The 26,446-nt window shown below is 41.2% G+C and overlaps 2 protein-coding genes across 2 annotated transcripts; one reads left to right on the top strand and one right to left on the bottom strand.

Moving 5' to 3' along the window:
- The first annotated feature begins 769 nt into the window (after nt 1-769).
- On the top strand, nt 770-4,406 carry TSTD3 (thiosulfate sulfurtransferase like domain containing 3). The gene is given in 5 exon segments (XM_061460246.1): nt 770-992; nt 995-1,031; nt 1,130-1,300; nt 1,561-1,720; nt 2,986-4,406. Coding segments are annotated over 5 exon segments (552 nt in total). The 5' UTR covers nt 770-872; the 3' UTR covers nt 3,050-4,406.
- Nucleotides 4,407-6,340: 1,934 nt separating this feature from the next.
- Nucleotides 6,341-23,315, bottom strand: CCNC (cyclin C). Its single transcript, XM_061460244.1, has 12 exons — nt 23,172-23,315; nt 22,414-22,520; nt 18,781-18,865; nt 18,468-18,537; nt 16,941-16,992; nt 15,268-15,323; nt 13,981-14,016; nt 12,396-12,487; nt 11,617-11,684; nt 11,403-11,482; nt 8,719-8,837; nt 6,341-8,065 (listed from the first exon to the last, which is right to left on the bottom strand). The coding sequence occupies exons 1-12, from the start codon at nt 23,201-23,203 to the stop codon at nt 8,011-8,013; spliced, it is 852 nt and encodes a 283-aa protein (XP_061316228.1). The 5' UTR covers nt 23,204-23,315; the 3' UTR covers nt 6,341-8,010.
- Between the last annotated feature and the right edge of the window lie 3,131 nt (nt 23,316-26,446).

Raw genomic sequence — 26,446 nt, 5'->3', positions numbered from 1 at the left:
TTTCCCTTTTCCCAGTTGTCGGGAAGTTCACCTGACTGCCATGATTTTTCAAATATGATGGATGGTGGCTTAGTAACTTCATTCACCAGCTCCTTCAGGACCCACGGCTGGATTTCATCAGGTCCCATGGACTTGTGTACGTTCAGGTTCTTAAGATGGTCTCGAACCAGATCCTCTCTAGCCCTTCCCTGTTGGTGAGCACAAGGTCAAGCATGGCACCTCTCCCTGTCGGCTCCTCTATTACTTGCAGAAGGAAGTTGTCTTCCACACCCTCATCCCATCACAACTGGCCCTGCTAAAGTCTCTCCCCCTCCTTTTTACAGGCCTCTTTAATTACTTGAAAGACGCAGTCTTCTCCATGCTGAACAAGCCCAGCTCTCTAAACCATTCCTCATAGGTGAGGTACTCCCTTCCTGTCACCATTTTTGTGGCCCTCCTCAGGACCAACTGATCCATGTCTTTCCTGTACTGAGGACTCTAGAGCTGCATGGGTAATGACCAAAGCAGATTTGCCCTCTACGGGGCAGGATCACCTCCTCTGGCCATGCTGGTTTGGATGTAGCCCAGCACGACTGGCGATTGTATGCCAAGGTGTAAATTTATCAGATGCGAGCATGCAATTATTTTATCAACTGCGAGTCATAAATTGTCATAAATCTGAGAGATCCACAAGAAGAAGGAAAAAGGAAAAAAAGGAAAGAAGGGGAAAAGGGAAAAAAAAACCCCACAAAAAAAAACCACGCCAAACTAGCTGGTTTTAGCTCCCGAACGTCCCAGCGTCGGAAGGTCTCCGAGTCCCCGCCTCTGAGGTGAAGGCGGTGCCGCCTGGTTGGCCGTCTCCTCCCCGCTGGCGGGGCGGCCCAGCGGCCGCCATGTTGGGAGGCGGGCAGATGGGGCTGAGGGGTTGGTGGGGGGCAGCGCGGGGCGTACGAGCGGCGAGCAGTGGCTGGTGGCCGGTGGCAGCGCTCGGTGAGGCAGGGAGCGGAGCGGTGGCTGGTCCTCTCCCGAGGCGGCCGGCTGGGGAGCCCCTTGTAAAGATGTTAAACACACGGGGCGATGGGCTTCCTTCCTCGAGAGCCCGGGGGAGCGGGCGCCTGCGGTGGTCTGACGGGCTGCGCTTCTCCACCAGGTCCCGGGGCGGCGGGTGCCACCAGCCGTAGGCTCTGCGCCGGAGGAGCGCCGAGCCTGTCCTACCAACAGCTCAAGGACTTGAAGAAGACCAGCGTTCTCCACATAGACGTGCGGGAGAGATGGGAGATCGATAGATCTGGGAAAATCCCGGCGTCTATCAACATACCGCGTGAGTTACTAGCACTGCTACATGGAGACATTGGGTGTTGTCAACGTACGGTGTAAGTTACTGACATTGCTGTGGGGATGTTGGGTGTTCCCCTTTGCTTGTTGATCAAGGTGGTGGTGACTGAGCAAAGGGGAGCTATGCTAGACAGTTGCTAGTATGTTGTGAGGCTAAATTTTTCCTCCAGAGGAATTAGAACCTTACAGTGTAAGCTTGCCCGTGGATGGAGAATAAAGGAGGCTTTTCTTTCCTGTGTTTCCCAGTGGGTGAATTAGTGGAAGCTCTACAAATGGACCCAACGGAGTTCAAGGAGCGGTACAATCAAAAGATGCCATCCAAGTCGGACCCTGTGGTTTTCTCCTGTTTGGCAGGAACCAGAAGTAAACAAGCACTTGGGTTTGCCATGTCTTTGGGTTTCAGCAGGTATGGCTTCTGTAAGGATGGGATTAGCGTGGCCTTCCCCCATCAAGCAGAATGTTTACCCTTGCCCACTCAGCTTCTTGTGGGCAAGGGTAAAACTTTAAATGGGGAGTATAAACAAAACTACTGATGTTTGAGTTAGACACAGCCTCTTGCTTCTGCTTGAAAGACACTGTTGGGCATTCCAGGAAAGTGAAGTGTGTCACCTTGTGAAACCCCCTTGGCATGTGCCACGGGTGGTGCAGTCTCCTGCAAGACCATGCTGCCAGTGACGACTCTCTCACTAAGATGATTTGTTATACAGCTTCATAAGCACTAGCCTTGAGGTGCAGGATGATTGGAAAGGTGGAGAATTGCTCGGTTTGATAGAAGTATGATCTAAATTTCTGAAACCACACCATTTGGTAAATTGCAGTTTTACCTGTAGAGTTCACTGTTGACAGAGTACATGTTCACTTTCAATAAAGCATGGGATTGTTTGCCAGGATACATTGCCATGAAGGCAATGGCTAAAAAGAGAATGAGATTGATAGGGAGTGAAAGCAAAAACAATGTTTGGTTGGCAGAACTGTTAAGCCTGTGCCAGAAGGTGGCTCGCTGAAGACTTCAGATAAAATTTTAAAAACTGTTGGTTTGCTCATGTTTTCACTGTGCTGCAGTTTATGAACTGGAATATCCTTGCTAAGGCTAGTAAAAAATACATAACCATGTTCTTATTTTGTAGATACATTGTTCATTGTTTTAGTAAGTGCAGATATCCTGCATTACCTGTTTTTCATGCTGCCTAATTGGAAGAGTTGGTTTTGTGCAGACACTTCTGTTGGATCTGTAGATCATGTAGGTTTGCAAGGAAGTAAAGATCAGTGTTCTGTGTTTGATGACATCTGAAGTATTCAACATAGCAGCGTGTAAATCTCCCACTGCATTGAGCCTGTTCTTTTTAAAAAATGAAGTGGCAAGCTGTTCCATTGACCTGTCTGCTGCTGCTTGCTTGATGTTTGATGTCTAGCATTGTGCCAACTGGAAAAAAAGCATTACAGAACACACTGCATGGCAGCAGGCAGCATTAGAGTATAAGGAATGTTGATCTGTCTCATTGGAGCTAGGTACCAGTGTATTTGATTGCAGAGAATTTCTGTCAGGTTTGGTTTTGTTTTGTTTTTTTCTCTGATTAGTTTTGGTTTGGGGTTGGATTTTTTTTTGCCATGTCCTCTTAGATACTTTTCTCAAGAAGACTCCTTAACATTGTATCTTTTGTATATTTTCAGAGTTCAGCAATATGCGGGTGGCTTTGAGGACTGGATAAAACATGAACCTCCAGAGACAAAATGAAGGTAACTCGCCCAGCCCTTACTTCATCAAGGCTTCAGGATGGTTTGTAGGTTTTGGCATTCAAGCTACGTGTATTCCACTCCCAGAATACAGCACACTCTTCTTTTCTTGTGTAAATGGACACTCAACTTCAGATAGCCATGCATGTTGGTTGCTTGGTTTAAATTATATTTAAAGACTGTGACATGAACAAAGAACATTGAATTTGTTCAACCTTTACTTTGAGCTATGTTTTTTGGTGAACGTATGTAAAGAAAACTTAAGAACTTTACTAAGATTTTTGTATGATGTAGTTTATGGCTGTTTAAACTAATGATGATAGAATAAATAAATTTAGCCTTCCCCAAGTAACTCTGTTTGGTGGTTTGTTTAGAGTAGCTAAACTGCAGATATTCTCATGGAATTGGGGTAACTTTCCTAAGCATGGATTTATTATACTTCATGTGTAGCTGGAGTTCTAAAATAGTTGTTATCAAGGAGTACATAAAGAGTACAAATGTTTAGGTTTATATTTACACAATTGTAAGGCCAAAACAGCACTACTGATCAGAAAACACAAACGGAAACTGACCTGATGCTAGAATATTTGCTGTTCAAAATGTTGATTCCTTATTTAGAAGTGTATTAATTTTTATATGCAGATCTGTTTCTGAGCACAAAATGCTGTAGTGTTCAGTCGACAGCTTCTCTCAGCAGCTCAGTATCAAGTGAGAACTTGACTGTACTTGAAGTTATTATTAAAGAGAAGTAATAATTTTAGGCTGGAAAATGTAAGGAATCCAAGGAAGTTACTAAACCCCCTTTCTTCTTTTATGTACGTTAATTTGCATGTCTTCAACTTTGAAAAACAAACCAACCCGGTGCATCCCCACCTGTAAATACGCATAGTCATCATTGTAAGGATTTTTTTGTTTGCTTGGTTGTTATTTTCAATTCTGTTAGCATTTCAGGAGAACTAGCAAAGGTGAGTTGCTTTGAGCTCTAGAAAATTGAAGTCCTAGCACAGAAATTCAGGACTCTGCAGGACGTCTGGAAGAAGGAATTCAAATTTCTGGTCCTGCTCTAACCAGTATTGCAGGCACAGTGCACTTATCCTATGGCTCTTCCATTCTGACAGTGCAGTCTGCATGGTGAGAAGAGGACCTAAAAAATAAACCTTCTCAAGTTTAGAGAACAGAGAAGAAAAAGTAACTAATCTTAATAGAATTTTATTTCTAGTAGATCCAGCAGTCTCTGCAGTCATTTGTTTCTAGACAACTGTAGCTGGCCCAGCCAGCTGTGTTAGCTGTGTTGCTGGACAATGTATCTTACAGGGATTTCTGTTCTCTCCAGTAATAATTAAAAACCATGTAATGTAGCTGTCGTAATAATGAGTGCATTTTTTTTCAAAATACCATTGTCTTTTTAGTGGTCTTATTGCTACACTTTATTTTCAATCCATTAAAAAAAAACCAAACAACTTAAGAACCAGAATTTAGACCAATTTCCAAAATAAATGCTTTAGTTTAACTGATAAATTAATAGGAGTAAGATGAAATTAAAATGCCAGGATGAGTAAGGATGTTACCTTGTGGTCAGTTACTCTGCACTATCTTACTCTGGAAAGGTCTTTTTCAGACTGCATCAGGAGTAACAGATGCCAACAGTTTTGTTGGATTTAGCTAAATCCTATGATTTTGCCTGTTTACCATGACTTAGACTGTCAGTTCCACCAGTGCTGTGGGCACATAGTCAAAGGGACAGCCAAAGCTCACTGTTGGCTGTGTTGTGCCAGGACTCACCAGGACTAATGATGCCTTTTGCTCTAGATCACTAAGGTCACACGGAAAATGTTTATCTAAATGTGTAATTAAGCATGCCTAGCTATATTGATTGAGACACCTGACTTCAGTGTGCAAATGAACAAAGCAAGGAGATCTCATCAACTACACTTGGTCAGAATTTAATCTAAGTGGCCAATGCTTCTTTTTGTAGTTTATGTTAAAATTTGTTGGGAATACTTAGCACTACATAACCTCAAAGAATGAACAACAGTTATATTGGGTCACACCAAGATCTGTATAGCCCATTATTTTCTGTTTGGCAGCAACCAGTGCTAAATATCTAAGGAAAACATAAAACAGGGTAAGTGTGCAGTGATACAATCCCCAGATTATTCTCATTTACTACTTCTAGTGCTCTGATACTTCCTTCAGGCTTTGCATGTCCTGGTATATTTGGGTATTTGTAAATTATCAATACAAACGCCTGGCATTCACAGCAGGTGGCACTGGGTGTAACAAGGTGCTGTGAAAAGTTTCCCTTTGTTGCTTCTCAGCTTGTCACATATTGTTTTCATTGCATGCTCCCATTTCTTCTGTCAGAAGTGATGAACAGTTGTCATCAGTCTTATCTAAAGATTTTTCTAGAGCTCAGCTATCTCTTCTGAGCTGAAGAGTTGTGGATTTTTTAATAGGAAAGCCACTCTGTATCACTTATTTTCATAATTTTTATTAGTTGTGTTAGATATAGTTTTTATTAATCTTGGTAGTTTTTTGCAACGCGTTTCTCAAATTACTTGTATCTTGTCAAAGTCAATGATCCTTTCTGTCTATGTATCTTCCTTATATGGATATACAGATATATTTAACTTGCTTTTCAAACTATGGTTTTTGAGTTAACTTGTCTGATCCAGTTCAGTTTGCTTCCATTTAGATTTTTCCTCAGGTCTTTGGCACAGATGGCCTGTGTTTGCTTTGAGACTCCACTATCACCTGTAACCATGTATCTCAGATTTTCAGCTACTTCTCTTTTAAAGATACACCTTATTTTTACACATTTCCCTCCTCTGAATGAAGCATGGTAAAGGTAGGGTTTTTTTCTGTCCGGTTGGTAGCAAAGCTGCTGAATTCACATCATCTCCAATCTCCTGTTGTTCCAATTTACATAATTATCCATCATCGCTGGTAGTTCTTTTGACTGCACTTCATATCCCTTCACTGTTTACACTGGAATCACAGCTGGTAAAACTATCCTAACCTCCCCAGTAGAGAAATTACTTCTATTTATCATCACGAAGTGGCTGAACTTTCAGCTCTGAGGTTTAGGTCACACAGCTAATTAAGGTGTGAACTTATGTCCACAAAGGTTCCTGAGCAGCAAGAAAACTTTTAGTCACTCCAGACATAATTCTTAATTAATGGTGTGAAATCCCTGATTTCAAAACATTTGCTCTCAGCAGATTATGTGGTACTGTGAGAAGACTGATGTTTACCTAAAGAACAGTTCCTGTTAAAGAACTCCACACAGCAGTCAAGTTGCATTGATTTATTTCTACTCCCCCAGTCCACATTACAAATAGCACATTTTAGACTTCAAGAAACAGAGGCAAATAGCCAAATTCCACTTCATCAATCAAGTGTCTATAAAAGATACGGATCAAATGACAACAAAAGTAGCAAAGACCAAGATGTTTGGGCTTGTTTGCCTAATGTTTTACAAAAATGACCTGAACAGAAATGAATGCTAGTAGCCAAAGGAGCTACATACAACCACACTTCAGTTATATTTCGCTGAATGACCAGCCAATTACAAAGACAGACAGTTACTCACAAAAACTGTTGAGGTTTTTTTCAGGGGATGGTTTGTGGAACCAAGATGCATCACAGAGCAAGAGTTTTTAAGAATTTCCCTCCAGGATTTCAGACCACTGATATGTGTTGTTTCAGGGAAAAAAAAAATAAATAAAAAAGGAGAACCACGTGACTGCACTCTATCATTCAGTTTTGATATTTTTGGTATTATTACTCAAAATGAAGTTGTACAGAACTCAATTAGAAACAAGGTTACCCAAAAATCAAGAAATTTGATTTAGGCCAATTCCTGACTTCAGTGGGATAACTGCCTGAGTAAGGAACACAGGATACGGCCTTCTGCTTGAAGGAATCTTGTTTTCTCCAGCACATAGTTAACCAAGGAATCCCATTTCAGTTATTCTAAAAAGTTGCTCCTAACATCACAATTAGCCAGTACGAAGCTCACCGAAAGCCTGAACTTCTTAAATAAACTCTACTGAACCACACAAATTCACACTAACAGTGAAGGCAGACTAACAGTGTTTATCTCTTGTACAAAACAAAATCCATAAAAAATGGTAATCATATCCAGATTGGTACTTGATTGTGAACTATTCCAATTGTACTACACAGAACACTTACTTGCAGAAAAGAAGAAGTCATAGTATGTTGGGTTTTTTAATTTGTAACACTTGAAATGTTTAAGAAAACTGCAGAATCACTATATATATTGCACTTCTCTGGTCAGCTGGGCTACTGTGCTTCATGGCAAAAACACCCTCCAAGTACATCTACTGAGTAAAACAGCTTTCTGCTAATAGAAAAAAAAGGAACTGAATTTCCTTCCTGCAGCTTTCATTAAAACTGTAACAATATTCTTTGCTGGCTTTGTTTCTGAAGGATAGCTGTGTTGTTACTAAATCCACATTTATTGTTTTAAAAAAACAGCAGAACTCAGGGTAATGAATAAATTTAACATACAGGGCACTATCTTCCTTCAGTCACAAACAAAACGAAGACAACACAAGTCATTACACAGTTACACTTAGGCTTCATGTTACTGTCGCTTTAAAAATAGTTCCCTTCCACGGCAAGTTACAATTTCCTCAAAGCAAACAAACCAAATAAGGACCTACTTGTTTTGAGTGGATGGTGTTAACCTTTTGCAGCTTGGTTTAATGTTTGATTCCTTACACTGAAAAATCTTAGTACATCTGCTCCAGCGTCAGAGAAAATGATGCAGTTTTAGAGAAAAAGCTTTCAAAATGCTTGACACAAACAAGCTATTTATTCTTCAAGTTCTTTGTCAAAGATGTTACTAAAACCTTCTGTCCATTTCATGAACACAGGAAAGATCCCAGGGTGTCTTGAGTCAAAGTGGTCCATAAAGAAATTCTTTGGAATGTCTTAAGATTGGCTATAGCTAGAGTTCTGGCTACCATTTGGACCCTGTTCTCCTTCACTGTTTGGAAGAAAAAAAAAACAAAAACATGTTTTCAAAAAGATGTATCATATTACATTTTTGGTTTGGTTTTTTTTTTCTAAGTATTTTGAAAGTAGTAAAAACCTTTTGAAGGAAAATACTTCCAACATATACACACATAGATTAAGATATTCAGCTCAGTTTCATTAAAAATGCAAAGGTTATTCTCCACATGCATAAATAACTTCAGTCTATTTATTTGAAGAATAACATCAATATATCCCCATGCAGCTGCCTGCTGAATCCAGTTCTGAAGTCAGCATGTCAAAGTTCACATTACACAAGCATGTGCACAGGAATCGGCATGTACGGATATTTAAGCAGTGATATTTAATCACAGTAATTAAATACGACATCAAGCAGGCCTAGTTCCAACAGATCTGGCCCAGCATGGAGCCTCACACTGCCATTCTTTACATTCCTAAGCTGTATTGATTATATTCTAATCACATTAATGCTCTCCATAAAACAATGTATTCTGCTTCTCACTATTTCCTGAACAATTAGACTGGCAGTTTATAATACAAAGGTCTGCACCATAAAAACATAACACTATACCTCAAATTAAATATAAACTCATTCTGAATATTCCAGTTTTTCCATGTGAAAGGCATATTAAGGAAGTACAGTACCTGTTTGGAGGTGGTTTTGGTTTAGGCATTTTACTAAGAATAGTAGCCATCTCTTTCCTCTCATCAAAGTTCTTCCACTGCTCATACAGCTTCAAAATAACCCTGATTATTTCTAAAATCTGATTAGAAAGAAAAGAGATCCTAAGGTCAGACACAATAATGATTTTATCTTTGCCATAGTCAGTTTAAGTGTGCAATTAATTAAACATGCCCTGAACTGAAATAAAGCAGCACGATTTTCATATTATAAACAGAGATGTCTCATTTAATCTGGGCTCGCAATCAACCATTTTTATAATTAGGTTTTGATTTAATTTTGAAAGGAAGCCTGAACACAATACTTTCCCTCCCATTCAACTGTATATACCACTTCTCCCCTGCAAGCTAAACAGCTTTTTACTTATTTGCAACTACTGCCACAGCTTACAACTGTGCTACAGGGAAAATGCAGACACCTGGCAGCATGACTGCAGCTAGATGACAATGGATTACTAATATAATAACTGATGGCTAGAAATGTTCTATACACATCACAGGCACAGCACATGAAAAATAAAAAGCCCAAAACCGCAAGACATTGGTCTTAATTCTGTCCTTCCAAGAAATAAAGAGTCCAGGAGTGTCTGAATTCTTCTTATTCTTAGAATATTCTTATTATTTTACACTTATATACATATAATAAGAATAGTTGGAATTTCATATTCCATTTCTGGAACTGTAAGCATTCTCTACCAGTTTGGACATTTTCTATCTACTGAACCTCAACTGCCTTTATTTCCTATTAAATTTCTAATGCAATATTTTATATAAAAGCTGGACAATGTTCAGTTTGTAATTTGATGAATTATTCCCTAATTCAATAAAGTTGACTTCTTTCATAGAATCGTAGAATAGTTAGGGTTGGAAAGGACCTTAAGATCATCTCGTTTCAACCCCCCTGCCATGGGCAGGGACACCTCACACTAAACCATGCCACCCAAGGCTCTGTCCAACCTGGACTTGAACACCGCCAGGGATGGAGCATTCACAACTTCCCTGGGCAACCCATTCCAGTGCCTCACCACCCTAACAGGAAAGAATTTCCTACTTATATCCAATCTAAACTTCTCCTGTTTAAGTTTTAACCCATTACCCCTTGTCCTGTCACTACAGTCTCCTCCCCAGCATCCCTATAGGCCCCCTTCAGACACTGGAAGGCTGCTATGAGGTCTCCACGCAGCCTTCTCTCCTCCAGGCTGAACAGCGCCAACTTTCTCAGCCTGTCTTCATATGGGAGGTGCTCCAGTCCCCTGATCATCCTCGTGGCCCTCCTCTGGACTTGTTCCAACAGTTCCATGTCCTTTTTATGTTGAGGACACCAGAACTGCACACAATACTCCAAGTGAGTTCTCACGAGAGCAGAGGGGCAGGATCACCTCCTTCAATGTGCTGGTCACACTCCTTTTGATGCAGCCCAGGATACGGTTGGCTTTCTGGGCTGCAAGCGCACACTGAAGCTGGGTCATGTTACGTTTCTCATTAAAAAAATCTTCTTTTTAATACATGGACTTAGATTATATATCCTTGACACAAAAGTCACAGTTGACTAAAAGGTCCATGGTGTTAATGTTAAAAAAATCATCCTTAGATTGTATCACTGGCAACCATGACATGTAAACATTCAAACATGTTCAGTACCAAGCTTATGGTAACCTTATCTGTCAAATGTAGGCTGGTTCTCCTCTGCTGCCAGTTTATTGTCACCCTGCTTTTACATGCATGACAGCATAATTCATAGAGTGCCTGATGCAGCTCAGCATCCACACTGTGCTTAAATTTGAAGACAAATCCTGGAATAAAAATACAATGCCAGGATACCATCAGTGGGCTAAAGGGCAATACTGAGGGCACAGAGGGCAATGGTGTGTTTCATCCATAATACCCTATTTAATTCCAGACAGTTTCAAAAAAGGAAGACTGAAAAATACGTGCCAAGTGAAACAGCGTGATATGAAGCATGAGTGCTAAGCAAGCTCCAGCTTGCTTGCTGGAGCTAAACAAAGATTAAATAAATCAACCTAAAAACTGAAAGGAACTAGTGAAGATGAACAACATTACTGGTATGAGAACAACTGTGCCTTGGAACCTGATAAATTTAAGAAGGGGATTATTTGACACAGATTTTGCAATAGCAGGAACTCAACTGAATAATCTTGGCATTCCTCTATTTAACACTGACTGACGTCATGGTCCTGGTCATCCTGAAAGTGTTAAGCACGTTTTACGCTGCTATTCTAGGCACAGTTATAGGGAGAAAATCAGAACAGTATGCAGGCACAATGCTGAAAGGTGAATCAGAAAATCACATGCACTAGAATTTAAATGTCAAACTCATGCTGGCAATCTTGGATGATGAAAAACACAGGGAATTCATTTTTCTGGAAAAAAAAATGCAAAGGATATGGGGTTTATATTTCCATCTGAAAAATGGCAACACTTACAACAGTTCTGTCCTGACTTTCAGAGCAGGCTGATAACCAAATGATCTGACATTGTCTCTCCCTCTCAGATACACCTAATTTCAACAGTACCTAACATATGATCACTGAATGAAGTTCAAAATCAGTACCGCAGACATGTAAGACAGTAGTTTTATAACCATGACTACCATTTCTGGTCAGTCCACAACAGGTGGCACGAATTACCTTTTCCATATCAACAGACAGCTCAGCAAACCATTGCCTTGCATCCTTCTGCTGGACAACACAGGCCACATGTAGGCAAGCTGCAAAGATCAGGTGACACGGATACTGAATAAAGATCCACTCTTTATACAGTTAAAAACATTCTATGTTTCATAAACAGCACATGGAATATATCCATTTAAACACGGCAAGAGACATTACTTCTGTTACTTACCTAGAGCTATCATGAAAGGAGGGTACAGCAGACAAAGATCAGTTCTATATGTGTCATTCACTATCCTCCTGTGCAAGAAAGAACTCGTAAGTATTGTCCTATTCACCTTTAGACTATATGATTTCAAAAACTGCTGTCAGTTTATACATATTTTGCCAGTTCCTCAAATGGTAGAAGCTGTGAGGCTGAAGGGCAAAACAGCAAGGGAAGAGACCTCTTCCCTTGTAAAAAATCTAAAGCCTTTCACTTTCTTCCTTGTAGTCACAGCAGAAGTCTATTCGGAAGTACCATAAATGTCTTTCTGCAGAGCGTGCTGACATTCACTGTAAAATAATTATCCATGTTTTACAAATAAATGAGAGCAAGCGTAAAAGTGGTACTTTCTTTCTGTACTTGAGAAATAGTTCAAGACTGAGAGTTCTGCTAACACAGCTGAAAACCCCTATATACTGCTTCTACCTTCTATTACAAGATACAGCAGAAAGCCCACTTTGATAGAAAAAGATTACCTCTACTCATAGTCACCATTCTGTAGTGTAAAAAACTGCTATTAGATCTAGTCTAAAAAAAAAAATTAGACCACAGTGACATAAAATCATTTCAGAGCTAAAGACAGAATAAGCTAAGTCAGGGACATATCCTGCACAGGTTAACTAGGGCACCCTTCATATTCAAATATGGCTAAGCCTGCTTTTGCTTAACCACCTTTGAAATATAACTGTTAAATACTTGCTTTCTTGCTGCAAGGAAGCACTATTGTTAATCACTCTCTTCATTACCATGCAAGAGGTAGCAGCATGTCTTCTTGGCCCATATCTTGTACATATTGGAGCAAAGGTCTATAAGGATGATATACTATCAAACAGCAGTCCTAGGAAAAATGTCAACGGGATGAAAAGTTAGGTTACAATGCAGAACATGTTGTCAGTTCATATTAAAACCATCTAGTTTACAAGTCAATTACTGATTATTTTTTTTAAGTAGCATTCTGACACCTAACCCTGCTCTAATGAGGGCAGAGCTCTCTCTAGAATACCATTACATAGCATGGTTGCCAGTCCATCAACATCTTTCCCCTAAGAGACAGAGAAAGCCACATCTGCAGCACACTGAAACCTCATTTGCTTACAAACCCGTAATTCCCACTTGGAAATACAAAACACTGCCAGAAAACAGTCTGTCACTAAATACCATACATGGAAAGCATGCCAAAATAATTGACACTGGTTTGGAAAGAAAGAAAGGAAAGAAAAAAAAAATCCACTGCTCTCAAATCCCTTCTTTTCGGGCCCAGGTTGATGTAAACAAGAAAGAATAACCCTCTTGCAGAAAGCAGCCAACTATATACTGAAGGAGTACTATAGGGAAAAGCCACGTTAAGTTACATGTGCTGAACACTGAAGTGAAACAGTTATTACACATACTATATATTAGATAGCATACTGAAAAACTAAGCTAATTCCCAAAATCCTACTTCTTGTAAACACAGTTATTTGTATAAAACTCATGTATTCAAAACTCAAGAGTTACTGCCATACTGCAGAGGTATCTAGCACTAAATCTAAAGGTTATCTATAAAGGGGTTATAACAACTCTAGGCACAAACAAAAACTTTTGATACAGCTTCCTCTGTGTCCTGTTCCCAAAACATACCCTTTCCTGGTTGCTGCCTTTCTTGCTAGACTCCTCCCTGGCTTCTCTCTCCTCTTCTCTGCACTTGCACTTGAGCAGAATTACTCTAGTAGAGCAAGCTTGGTGCCTATAGGCAGAAACTGAGCACCACTTTACCGAAGCCCCCTAAGAAGCCTGGGCTGCATGCTTTCAGCTGCCCTAGAAAACGCAGAAAACATAGCTCCGGGTTCTTCCAGGCAAGAAGAAAAAGGCATAGAAAGAATACAATTCTTCATGCTCTTGACAGTCCATTCATCTGGGGAATTAAGGACACTGACATCCTTGTCTCTGCAGCAGGACTTATATACAATTACCTTTCTTTTAAAAAAAGAAACAGTTCTGGAAACAGAACTTTGATTTTACCCATCACAACAGTGCCCTAACCACTGGGATGCAAAGCCAAAGGTGATCCTCCTGGCCCCACTCTCCTGCAATATGCCCTCTTTAAGTCCAGCTTCAACACAAGGAAGTGAGAATGCCCTCACTCAGCTTAGACGACAGCACAGTAATTATGATATTCTGCTGAAAATGTAAATGCTAGACCTGCATGGACATCATTCTAAAACTGGAGGGGGGCGTGGAAGAAGACAGCATAATGCATATTTCATAGCAACACAAAATTCAAAATATTCATCAGTAAAAAGTAAACCAAGGCAACAGTAAAAAAAACAAAAAACAAAAAACACCACTTACCATTAATTCTAAGAGATAGAATTCACATTCTAGTATCTGCAAAGAAGTAAAATCACAGTTAAACAGCAGCATGTTTCAGAGAGTAGAAAGAATTAACTACCACAGAATTTCAACACACATTTCCAGCAATTCTGAATGCATTTCATCTGAAGCTACAAAACCAAATAAAAATCAAATTACCATTAGCAATTTCCTTACCACCATTGTAACTTAACTCCAGTCCTAATAACAATGCATTTAAGCATTCTGGATCAACTTTACTAGGAGAGACTACCTAATTCGCAGTACCTGTCTAATTTGTTCCAACACTTGGCAGCAACGAATTGTTCCCAGTGTATTAACAATTAACAAGCAATAGAGAAATCCTTTTGTAGAATTAAAGCCTCTTCACCAGACCACTAACATGCCAAATGGCCTTTTAAAGTATTTTCAGATTTAATTTCACATTAAATGTTCAGTCCAATTGTAGTAATTAAATCAGCTCTTATTTTCCATAGAGACAGTGACGTATTAGTAGTACCAAAGAAAAGACTGCTTTGGCTATAGGAAAGCGATACTCCCAAATATATTTCCATATGCCTTTATCTCCAAAATAGCAGCGCAGTTTTACTGCGAAGACTTAGATATTTTATATTCTTGATGTATCATTTGGCTTTCTAGACTGGGTGAAAAGCCAACCAACAGAAAAGCAGTATTTGTCACAGTTGATCTAAACATAATTAGGCCTGGTTTAACCTTCACGATACTCCAGCACAGGTCAAAACTGGTTTCAAGAAAAATGATGAAAATTCTTAACATTGTGGCCAAGAATGCCTTGAAAACCACTGATAAACCTAAATTTTAAGTCATAAATAAATTTATTTTTCAAAAGCCATTACATTTTACAGGCAAAACCAAAACTGTTTTCTGTAAGCCAATTCCTCCTTTGTCCAAGCTTGGAAGCATGCCAGGTGCAAGGGCTATTTACTTTCCCTGCAGCAATGTATTTGTAAACAAGAACATTCAAAAAAGAGCTCAAAAAAATCCCTCTTATCATCATACTGCATTACTATTTCAGTAATATATATATATTATAGCATTCCTGTAAACAATTTAAGGAAAGGTTATATGAGATTTATTACTTTTAAAGGCAACTTCGGCAAAAGTCTATCCGAAACTCATTACGAGCAACCTGACATATGAGTACGAAAATATTTCTTTCTCAGAATTTAAAAGATAAGATTTCCTGCTGCAATTATCTGTCTTTTAATTTATTTGATCAAACTGTGTTTTGAACAAAATACTTACATGGTTCATCCTATAAGGAAACTCCTTCGGAAAGGCATACGAAAACCTAGTTTTCACTACAGTAAAGAAAAATCAGTATGTTAAATATTATGTAATTAACCCTTTTATTTGTTTTCCTTTCTGTTAGTTCATGTGTATATAGCCCTTCACATCCATTTGGCAGCACAACTACTTGCAATACAAAAGGTTTTTATTTGAAGGAGAAAAGTTAAGTTATAAGATTCAAGATCCTCAAACGGAAAGAGAAATACACCTGAAACCTAAATTTGCACAGGTACTCAGCCACTTGTCTGCTGCTTTGGGCATTATTAAATGATCTGGTCAACCAACAACAACTAGCTTATGGACACTTAACTTTCCATGAGTTATCATTCACAGAGCTATTGACCTACTGATGTCACTCCAAATCTGGTGATCCCATCAGGATCTCGGTTCCAACACTAAATCCAAATGAGATTTTCACATGGTGTTTTTTTTACACAGGCTTGATCCTCCAGCATGCAAGATTTTAAATGACATCATGGTCTCCACTTCCATGAAATAGAGCATTTCAGGGCAGGCAGAAGTTCTAGGTCTGAAGGAATAACGGGGGGGAAAATCTGCCATGGGATTCTGACACTTAGGATTTTCAGAAACAGCACAGCTCAGGACCAGATGTCCAAGTAAAATCAGCTACTGCATATTTACCAAAATCCGTCTTTCTCATTGATTCATCAAAACTGCCACATAGATCTGTGCTTTGAATTGCTACTGATGTAAAAAACAGCAACTCTTACTGCTAAATCCAGTACTGGTCTTGGTTATGCTGGCACTGAAGATGCGTTTCAATCCCTGGTGGTGCAACTGTCGTATGGCCAGCCCCATGGACTGATATACTTACTACATGTGGAGGCTACAGATATAGCCAGTCACCTGTCCCCTCAATGGCTAAGAGGGATTTCAAAGTCACTGACCTACATTTTGAAGAGCACAGCCAGAAATCGTCTACTGAGAGCAGCTGGACCTTCTGGGTCAAATTATAATATTCTGTTAAGGAAGCCATCATTTTAAGACCTTGATGGATAAGATGCAAGTTACAGGAACTGGGAAATACAAGGCGAGTGGGAAAGACAGAGAATTAACTACTGTGTGATTTTATTGCATTTAATTTGTGAATATATAGGTTGTAAAATGTACTTTTATAAATACCATGTGCAAAGACTAACTTTATAATGAGGGGTGCTGGGAAAAAGGATTCAAAAAAACCAAGGAGGTACACAGCCTTCCAATAATTCTGAAAAGAGGTACTTCCATGAAGCCATATCTTTAATAAGACAAATAAAGCCCTAAGTTTCCAATTCTACCTTTTGAGTAGTTCAGAATTCAGTTTACTATTTGAGACTGTTTATAAACCTCAGTAGTTTAATTTTATTACTTTGGTTTTATTTATGTTTGGCATAAGTTCCAATCAGAATCAAACTAACACAGAAAGGACCTGTCTGATCTATATTTAGAAACAGAAGTTATTTATTCTAAATGGCTTTAACTGGATCCTAGAAGTCAACACACAAGCCCCACCATGACATGGTAAGACACCTTTTAACAGCAAGCAAACATAAAAACCCACAAAGAAAATGTCAGATCTCCCTACAGACGTACCTAACCACAGTGTAATGGAAATCACTGATACTTACATACAGAAGTAGCAGCAGAAATCAACCTTGTATTTGAAACAACACCAAATTCCTGAAGAAAAAGAATGATAAATGACGTGAACCACCTGAAACACTATATACTCACACTGTTATCAAATTAAAATAATAGCTTCTTACTAAACTGGGCTTCTATTATGCAGTTAATTCCCCCCACACACCCCTTTTTCTTTTTAAGGTGAAGAGGGTAAACTCTTAGGTAAAGAGATTTTTTCATCAGTTAGTTACTTTGTTGTTTGAGTTGTGAGGAATAGTAAATATTTATGAAAGGAACTAAAGCCACAAAAGCTCAGGTTGCTAACACTCCACATATAAAATAGACAAGAGGGCTTCAAGAAAGTATATTGGTTTTCCTTACCCCACTTGGGAGGAAAAACTACCTTTAGGAACCTATCTTTAACTACCTTCCCTATTATGTTTCCATGAAGCCTTAGCTCCTCTGCTGAGACAGTCAGCAAGCTGAAAATTTTCTGTATATGCTGTTCTTCCAGAGAAGTGTATAGCTGAAACATTACTACTGAAGCTGCCCTCTAAAGCTGCAGAAACTTTAGCATAGGGAGGGCTGCACAGACTTCTAGTATTTGTTCTAAAATATAAGGTACATGTATATGTATACACTCTATGTCTGCACCTTCTTAAAGGCTTAAAATACTCTCTCCAATACACTTTCTCTTCCAAACACTGAAAGGTATAACAGTATTTGTACAGACAACAGCACCACATGCAGACACTGGCTTAGCAGGACTGCTTCTACCATCACTAGGTATTTCAGTTCCTCCTGTAAAATTCATTTGCATTGACATATCACAGATTGGCCACTGTGGTTTTTATTTTTTTTTTCCCATTAAGTAGACACTTCTCAAACAGCTGAAAAATTTCCTGCATTACAAAGGATTAAGAGCAGTGCCCAGCTGATGCTAACTCTTGGCCACATTCAAATTGGACTTCTAATGGTAGAGGCATGGAGCCTTCTCAACACTAATGGATCAGTTCCTTACAATAGTTTCTCAAAGATGACATATGAGCTACAATACACTTTTAATTCAAGTAATGAAAGTGTGGTAAACTCTGAGAATCCCTGACTATATGTAGGGAAAATATATGAAAGGGAAAAGGGTCATCAGGAAAAAATTTCAAATTAGGTTTTAAAGTCCGAGTAAACATAAATAAGGAAAAACACACCAGAAAGGAGACACTTCACAATTTGAGATATTTGAGTATGTAAATATGTAAACACTGTATCACAGTGAAACAGCCATTTAAAATACTCCTTCCAATTTTCAGAGGTCCTTCAGGGTTAGTAGTTCAGACAAAACTGAAAGATCAAATATTAAATAACATGTTTGAAGACCTTCTCCATCTCCTTTTCTCAAATGCTATAGAAATCTATACAAAAAAAAGAGAGAAGGTTTCAAACCCCAAAGCATGAAGAAAAATTTACAAGTTCTAAACGTTTTCTCTCTCTCATACATCACATAATTTACATTAAAAAATCGTAATACTTCATACCTCTACTTTGGATGCCAAAAACACACACGTAGGAGCCATTAATACTGGATCTATACTTTTTAGGGAATATCTGAAATGTTATAACAAAATTATAATATGTTGTTTCATACACGTAGAACGATTAATCTATTAAGAGCACCACACTTCCTTTTGAAAAAGCAAAGCTTAAGTTAACTTTATTAGCATAAAAGTTTTATACCATCCAGAAAACAAAAGTGGCACTGGTTTTAATACAGAACTGCATATTAAAAGGGCTACCAAAATGTGCCTAGCAAATGTTTTATTCTTGTACCATCATAGTAAACAGTCCTACCTGGCATAGAATCTCTTGAAGTAGACTGTAGCAGTGGCAATAACTTGTTGTCTTAATTTAAGATGTTCACCTAAAGCCTGGATAACTTAAAAAAAAAAAAAATGAACAGAAGCTTGAGTTGAGTTTTTACAACAACTTGACACCAAATAGCACAGGATCCAACATATGACTAGCTCTGGGGATGCTAAGGAGCAGCTGCAGTCTTCTCCCCCAGTACAGATACGTAGTTCTGGTGAAATAACGCGTTCCTGCAAACCTACAGACCTGCAGCTGAAGAAGCAGCACTGCATCCTGAAGCTTGTGGACACCTTTGAAAAGGGAAAAGTAACTTCATTGTGTACAAAGTGGGTATGATCTTTAAGAAGATGACAACACAAATCTCAGAGGGGTAAAGCTTGAGTATTCTATTTTAGAGCAAAACAAGATCAAACACTTAAAATATAAGTCTATGGCTTTTCAGTGCTGTGCAAAATGATGTTTTGGGTTCTATTTTGGGCTTTTTTTCAAACAACTAAAGCTGCCAACACAAACATGGTCATTAAATTTGGCAGAGACAGCAGGTGTTAAAAAAATGACATATTTAGTCCAGGGAGAGGGGGTGGGAGACCAGAGGAAGCAGTCAGCTGCTCCATCACAGTGGTCCTCTGCCAGTTGGCCGAGAAACAACCCTGGTGTCATCTGTGCAGGTAGCTCTTGTTTGGCCTCCCAGGCAAAGGAAAAGTGCCAAGCAAATTAGATGCATCAAACTGAGATTAAGTGCAGTGGTTGGATATAGAGAATGGCACAGTGAAACACAAGGTTATTACCTGTTATTTTTCCCATACTTTTTTGCGGCCATTATTCTGCGCAAGGCTTGGCTATGTTTCTCAGTCACTACTTAAGCACCCAAGTCCAGATTTTTTTTCCCTATGCTCTTATCCCATATCCCTTGGGAACAGTCAGGCTACACCCTACTCTCACTTCTAATGAGCATCACAGCATTTTAAAACACGCAAATATCAAAGGCATTGTTGGCTAGAAAAGGGTGGAAGGTAGGAGATAAAGGAGAAAACCACCCTGAACAGCATGGATGACTTTTTCCCCCACCACAGGAAAAGGTAAGTAATTTGATACCCACTACAATTACCCAAAGCAACATTAAGTCCCTGTCCGTGTCACATCACTGCTTTCCTAAACAGAAGAATGCCAAATTGAGCCTAGCTGGCCAGGGACAGTAGGACAAGCAATACTGCCAGAAAGGAGCTTAAGCCTGGTATGCAGTATCTCTACAAATATTAAAATATTTATCCGCATACCTTGGGAGGTTTGAAAGGATTTTTTCCTTTGATTAAACCATGGGGCTACAAAGCTGCCCTGCTACTAGAGCATCAGGAAAAAAATCAAATATGCAGATAAACAGAATTCTCCAAATATGTTTCTTACTCCCATGGGATTTTCAGGAACAGTTAAGCCATCTGCTGTCAGAGAAAAATCAAGTCTGGTTTAGGGAAAAAAATGGACAAGAGCCTAGAGAGACTTAATGAAATGGAAGCTTGTATATGCTGGGAAAAAGTCCAATACTTGTAATTAATTTTTAAATTATTTTAAAAGAAACTACTGGATTACTTATTCCCTTCTGTTTACAATATAAGTGGTTTCAGTGGGGGGTTAATAAAAATTATTTAAAATCTGAGTATCTTGAGAAGGCTGTAACACAACCATTACAGCTTCTGCCCTAAATCAGTAAGGGAAGTCAATTAATGTGCTTTTCAACCAAAAACTCTACTAAGACTTGGTGATCCAAAGAAAGACATCAACGTCAGTTTCCCTTTTTGAACGATTTCAGAATATGACAGTTTTCTTTCGAGTATTAACATTCTGAATAGTTGTGCATGGCCATACAATCAGTTGGTGATCTACTGTACTTGTTTTCCAAAGAGAAGGAACAGGAAATTGCCTCTCTCCATGCAATTTTTTGGTTGCTTTAGGGAACAACCATGTCTTGGGCAGACACACTCTGAATGTGACAAGCCATGCCCAAGACTCATATCCTTACTTAGGTAATGCAAAAAGTAGGAGAGAAGAGGGGGAGGCTCTATGAACCCAAAGCAGGGTCCTGTTCAGAGGCAGGTGTTGATAATACAACGCATATCAAGGGCATGAAGAAGGCAAGCTCTGGCTGAGGTGTCACCAGTGCACAGCAGCCCCTGTCCATCCTCCCTGTGACAGTGGCTCACTTGGCTACCGAAGGGGTAAAAGCCTAGCACAACTCTCCTCCATGGCAGGTTGTGTTCATACACACACAAAGGAGATGCTGGCAGAGCTGTTCTCCAGCTGCTGCAGGTCGCACACTGTACCTTCAGGGGAGGCAAGGAGTGCCAAGAAAAAGAAGCCTCAGAACCGCAAACTGAAACCAACTTGTCTACCTTATAAAATTCTGCTTACTCAAGAAAAATACTGAAGTGAAACATTTTTAAAAGCCTATTTTGTAATTCAAATTGTTAGTGAAAATTAGCACAGAAATACAGTTTTAGAAATACCAGTACTCCATCTTCTCTTTTTGCATTATGAAGCTATGACACTTTGTTTTAAACTCAAGGAATTTCAGGAATTAATCGAATAGGTAAATCATTACTAGCTTGATTTCCTGGTGCTGTGTAAGTGATAACACAGATGTATCCACAGGAATCAGATTTGTATCATACACAATTATTACAAAAATAGCTATGCTAAGAGAGAAGCTGGGACAAGTATCTTTCATAGATACCATTCCAGCACTGACATAACATCTTTCAGCAGCCTTGGGAAAGTCACTTCTCTGTCTCCAGTCCAGCTAGATAGCATTCTCTACTTTAAAAGACTGCTGTGAAAAAAACATTTAAACAGCTGTCTATAAATAAACTGCTCCTTTGCAATATCCTTGCTTAGGGAGTGGTTTGGTTTTTTTTTAACACTGAACTATTGCACAGAAAAGAGTTTAATTGCCTCTGTAATCTGAAATGCTCTAGCACGATGGTTCATATGGTTAAATACTTTGCAGGACCAAGTTAAGACTTAGATAACTTCATAGGCAAGCCCCAGACACTGTGGGAGAACAGGCTGCCTGCCAACAGCTCTTGGAAACTTATAGACAACATGAGAGCCGCTCGGTGCTAGGGAATGAATGAGTCACAAGGCAAGACACAGGCTGTGGTGCAGGTTTCAAAGAACATAACTGAGCACTAGCAACAAGTTTCAAAGCTTTGCTCTTCAACAGGACTGCGCAGATGGGACAAAACACCACATCTTAATGGCCCACCAAAAGCCCAGTCTGAGTATTACGCCCTTCCTATACTAGCTTAGCAGGTTCTCCTTGCTTCTCCTCTTTGGTTAAGAACCTCTTGAAAATAAGAAAATGTACTAAGTGTACAAATTGGATTTGTCCTGTGACACATTAAAACATTATATGTGCAGCTAGCTTGCCTGTAGGTTTTCCTGAATTGTGTTAATACCACAAACAAATGCCAATGTTACTGATATTCTAGTTTTTTGTCAAAACAGGTTGTGAAAGCATATATAGCATCACAATGAAAACATTACATTCTCTAGGCAATTCAAACTTGCATTTAGATGTGGCAGACAACACATTTTATAGCAGAAATAAAACAGTTTTACCATTAGTAAAAAATATCTGTAGCTTCCAATATTCTTCTTCAGTCAGAAATTTCAAGTCTTTCTGGCGTTCCTTCAATAGGTCTTGTTTATCCAAAATCCATTGCAAACTAAAGGGAGGTAAAATAATGTCAGCAACTCTTTGTCAAGATTACACCTTTTACTGTATAAACAGACTACAGACTGAGGCTCAGGTTTGAAGGGCTAGTGACCTTTAACATACAATCCTCTCACGCCACCATTCTCTACAGGTTTTTACAGACACGAAAAAGCACTGTCTAGCAAGGACCAGGATTATTAGCCTTTACCTACAGCAAACTAAACTGGCTTTATAGACCTTACACTGACGCTCACCAGCAAGCTTTACGTTATATTTAGTACTTCACAGGCACCCATTTAAACCTCAACGCGCTCACCACGAGGCGGTTTAACGCAGACCGGCCTGGGTGTCCCGCCACCGAGAGAAAATATACCCCACCGCAGGGGCCGCGGCTGCCTGCCTCGGCCGCCCGAGACCCGGGCACGGCCCGGGAGAGCCCCGACTTTGAAGCCGCAACCACTGCAGCCGGGCTGCCGGCAGGGCTCCGCGCCGAGCAGGCCCCGCCGCCGCCGGGACCCGCGGCCCACTGCTGCGCCGCGCCCCTCACCCCCGCTGGGCCTCCGGCAGCGTCCTGCCCCGCGCCCCCGGCCCGGCAATGAATGGACAAAGCGTGGCGGCGGCCCGCAGCCCCCCCGCCCGCCCCCGCGGCCGCGGCACCCACTAGTGCGAGCTCTGCCAGAAGTTCCCGGCCATGGGGAGCGGAGCTCAGGAGCGGGAGGAGGCGCCCGGGCCCGCGATGCCCCGGCCCCGCCGCGCCAGCGCCGCCGCCCCCGCGCCGGCAGCAGGAAGGAGGCGGCCGCCGCCACCGCCCCGCGCCCGCCGCCGCCGGCCGGCAACACGCGGCACGGGGAACCGTTCCCCTGCGCGCGGGTTCCGCCTGCCCCGGCAGGCCCCGCTGAGGCGGTCGGGTCCCCGGAGCGCTGCCCCCCGCTGCGGTGGTGGGAGCGAGGGCACCACGCACACAGGGTGCACACACCGGAGCGCCGCGCGGCCTGCCAGGGCTTTCCCGCGCCATGCCCGCTTCATACAGACTCGAGCCGTTTCGGGACCTTCCTGTTCCAACCCCCTGCCACGGGCTGGGACACCTTCCACTACACCAGGTTGCTCAAAGGCCTGCCCGACCTGGCCTTGGACACTGCTGGGGATGGGACAGCCACAGCTTCTTCGGGCAGCCTGTGCCAGTTTCTCACCACCTGCATAGTGAAGAACTGCTTCCTTATGTTCAGTCTCAAACTGCCCTCTGCCAGTGGAAAACCGCTGCTGTCTAAATTCAGTACCAGTCCACTCCCACCAAGGTCCCAATTGGGACTGCAGACAAGGCCGCTCACTTGTCTTCCACTGTATCTACCTCACTTAAATTGGTCTTACCCACCCCGAAGGTTCCAGGGCTCAGCTTGCTCGATGATGGAGTTTTCAATGGAGATAGTCTCTGGAGGTAATTTTATTTAACATCTAACGGGAAGAACCCAGACCTGAACCCTTTGCAAATTTATTTTCATGCTCTTCCTTGTGGCAGCATACAGAACACTCACAGCTGTCAACTTCTGATGGGATCTGAGATGCATATACTGCCAGGAAAGGTGCGTCAGGGCAGGAGCCGTGGGTCTGCACTGCCGCCAGGATGCAGCGCTGCCAGCAGGATGAGCATGGAGGGAGGAGGGTATGCATGGTGCCTTCATTTCTTCAAGCAGAACTGTTGCTAGGGGAAGTACACCCGAGTTTTGCAGCAAGATCAGTAAAAAAGGATATGTTTTAAAAGTCTGAAGGAGTCTAGCTGAATACTATCCATCATCTCCCAGGTCAGCAGGTCTACCTGGTATTTGGCAGCTGGGAGTGCTCAGCCGCCAAGGGACCCTGAAAGGTTGCTAGGACTGATGTGTTTAGGGGCCAAGTATCCACACTCCTATCACATGCTGGCTAAACCCCACTCCGTATTTGCGGAGAGGGCTCATTAATGCAGTTTGGCAGCATGTAGCAGTGTCTGACAGCCTTGGAGAGCTGAGATGGGGTCCTGGGCCATGGAAAGGGTAAGGTGAGCCCCAGGGGATGGGCAGGGATGGCCAGGGCTGTGGGTGTCCTTGGAGCCCTGGCACATGGTGCTGGTGTGTGGTGTGCCAGCATGGATGCAGTAAAAGGGACGTCTTTGTTTCATGAGATGTAATATTTCACCCAAGCGTGTTTGCATTAAGGCTTCTCTCTAAATCATTAAGTTTTGCACTTTATTCCCTCAGCTTTCCAGAATAGTTTCCTAGTTTAGAATCAATCACAGAATCAACTAGGTTGGGAAAGATCCTTAAGATCATCAAGTCCAACCGTTAAATTGGATTAATTAACCATTAATTTGCTAATTAACCAAGAATATTAAAAAGGTGAATTCTTGGGGTCTTGAAGGCAAGCTTGAGCTACAGGTACTGGAGCCAGAAGTTACATTCATCCATTCCTCTCCCCTGTCCCCTACATGCACCGTATATGAAATCAGTGGATTGAGTAAGTCAGTCCACTGGGTATATTTCCCATTTCCACACCTTCTACTGCAAAATCAACAGGCTGAGCTGTTTACGCCTAATGAGGACCATGCTGTGGCATAACCAAGATTGGGGGGGGTTATTTCCTTTCACACCCAGAGACATACATGTGTGGTCTCACCCAAATAAATGCATATGCATCCCTCCTGCAAGCCCAGTTTTCAGGGCTGAATGTGGGCAGGAAAAGGAAGGCTGCCTGGACACAAGACAGGAAGACAGACAGGCAACAGCTGGCAGCAGCTATGGGAAGCTGCAGCCCTCATGGCCTTCCCGTTCCACCATGAACCCAGGCTGGGGCTCAGACCCACCCCTGCACCTACACAAGTCAGCAGAATTCCTGTCAGAAATCATGGTGATAGCAAGAAGCACTCCAACAGGGTATATTCTTGGCAAGATGAAATAACTTCTGGTATATCCTGCTGGGAAGGTTGTGCTTGGTGCTAATGGATCTCAAAACCTGTGGGCACGTGAGGACTATTTTTTGCATGGTCTGACAAAAGCTATTTGTTCTGGAATTTAAGTATGTCTCTCCCATCTGAAAACAGTGCATTGTTCAAAAAGCAGCCTGCTTGCTTCCTAGGGGTTCCCCTCACAGTGGGCAAACTCCCTCCATTGCTGTCCCTCACTTCAAATATCTCTCTCAGCTTCATTGGTCTGAACTGAGGGGCTGTCCACAGAGCCAGAAGTAAATATCCTGTAAGGCAGCCAACCCCACCATCACCAATAAGAAAGGAAATAGCTTTATTCAGCAAAATTTAACATAGGAACTTTCTACATACTTGAAGAGATGAGAGAGAAGAGAGGGAAGAGAATTATTACTACCCATGGATCCAGTGACATCTCATTGATCCTATTCACCCAGGGTATCATCGATATCATCAGAGGGAGCTCTCCCTCTGACCGGAGACCTGCCCTTTTATGTTCATGTTCTTTGGGGTGTTATCCATCGTTTGCATGCGAAGCGTGAAGAGGTGTTAATATGATAATGATGGGTGTAGATTAGTGAACACATGCAGTGTCCCTCATATGGTGGTGTCAGCTATTTGACTCCCTCCACTTGAGTGTCCTTTGAGTTAAGCATTTTTCACATTCCTGTGGAGGCTTGTCAGCTTTGAACCATGGGTTCAGAACAGTCCTATCTACTCAGTATGGAGAGCCAACATCCTTGTTATTTGCTTCTTTAAACTCAAGGCCTCGCATGGTCAAATGCAAATGGCGCCTGAAACAAGCTCAGTTTCCTGTCTCTGACTCTCGCTATGGAATGTGAGTGGTGTTTGAGACAAGCTTAATGTCCAGGCTCTCACAGAAGCTCAAGGGAGACGTTACTGCTCTCTACAGCTACCTGAAAGGAGGTTGTAGTTAGTTGGGATTGGTCTCTTCTCCCAAGTAGCAAGTGACAGAATAAGAGGAA

The sequence above is a fragment of the Pezoporus flaviventris genome, unplaced genomic scaffold, assembly GCF_033815535.1.
Source record: "Pezoporus flaviventris isolate CSIRO_AGI_PZ_B2104156 unplaced genomic scaffold, CSIRO_AGI_Pfla_v1 ptg000031l, whole genome shotgun sequence".
NCBI classification, from domain to species: domain Eukaryota; kingdom Metazoa; phylum Chordata; class Aves; order Psittaciformes; family Psittacidae; genus Pezoporus; species Pezoporus flaviventris.
Note: the sequence above shows the minus strand (reverse complement) of the source record. Positions and strands in the feature narration are given on the sequence as shown.

Excerpts from the sequence above, each read along its gene's own strand:
- CCNC (XM_061460244.1), bottom strand. The coding sequence starts at position 23,203 with ATGGCCGGGAACTTCTGGCAGAGCTCGCACTA. Across the intron at positions 18,538-18,780 it reads TTCAAGAGATTCTATGCCAG|ATATTCCCTAAAAAGTATAG; the intron begins GTAGGACTGTTT and ends ATAACATTTCAG. Across the intron at positions 11,483-11,616 it reads TCCTTTCATGATAGCTCTAG|CTTGCCTACATGTGGCCTGT; the intron begins GTAAGTAACAGA and ends TGATCTTTGCAG.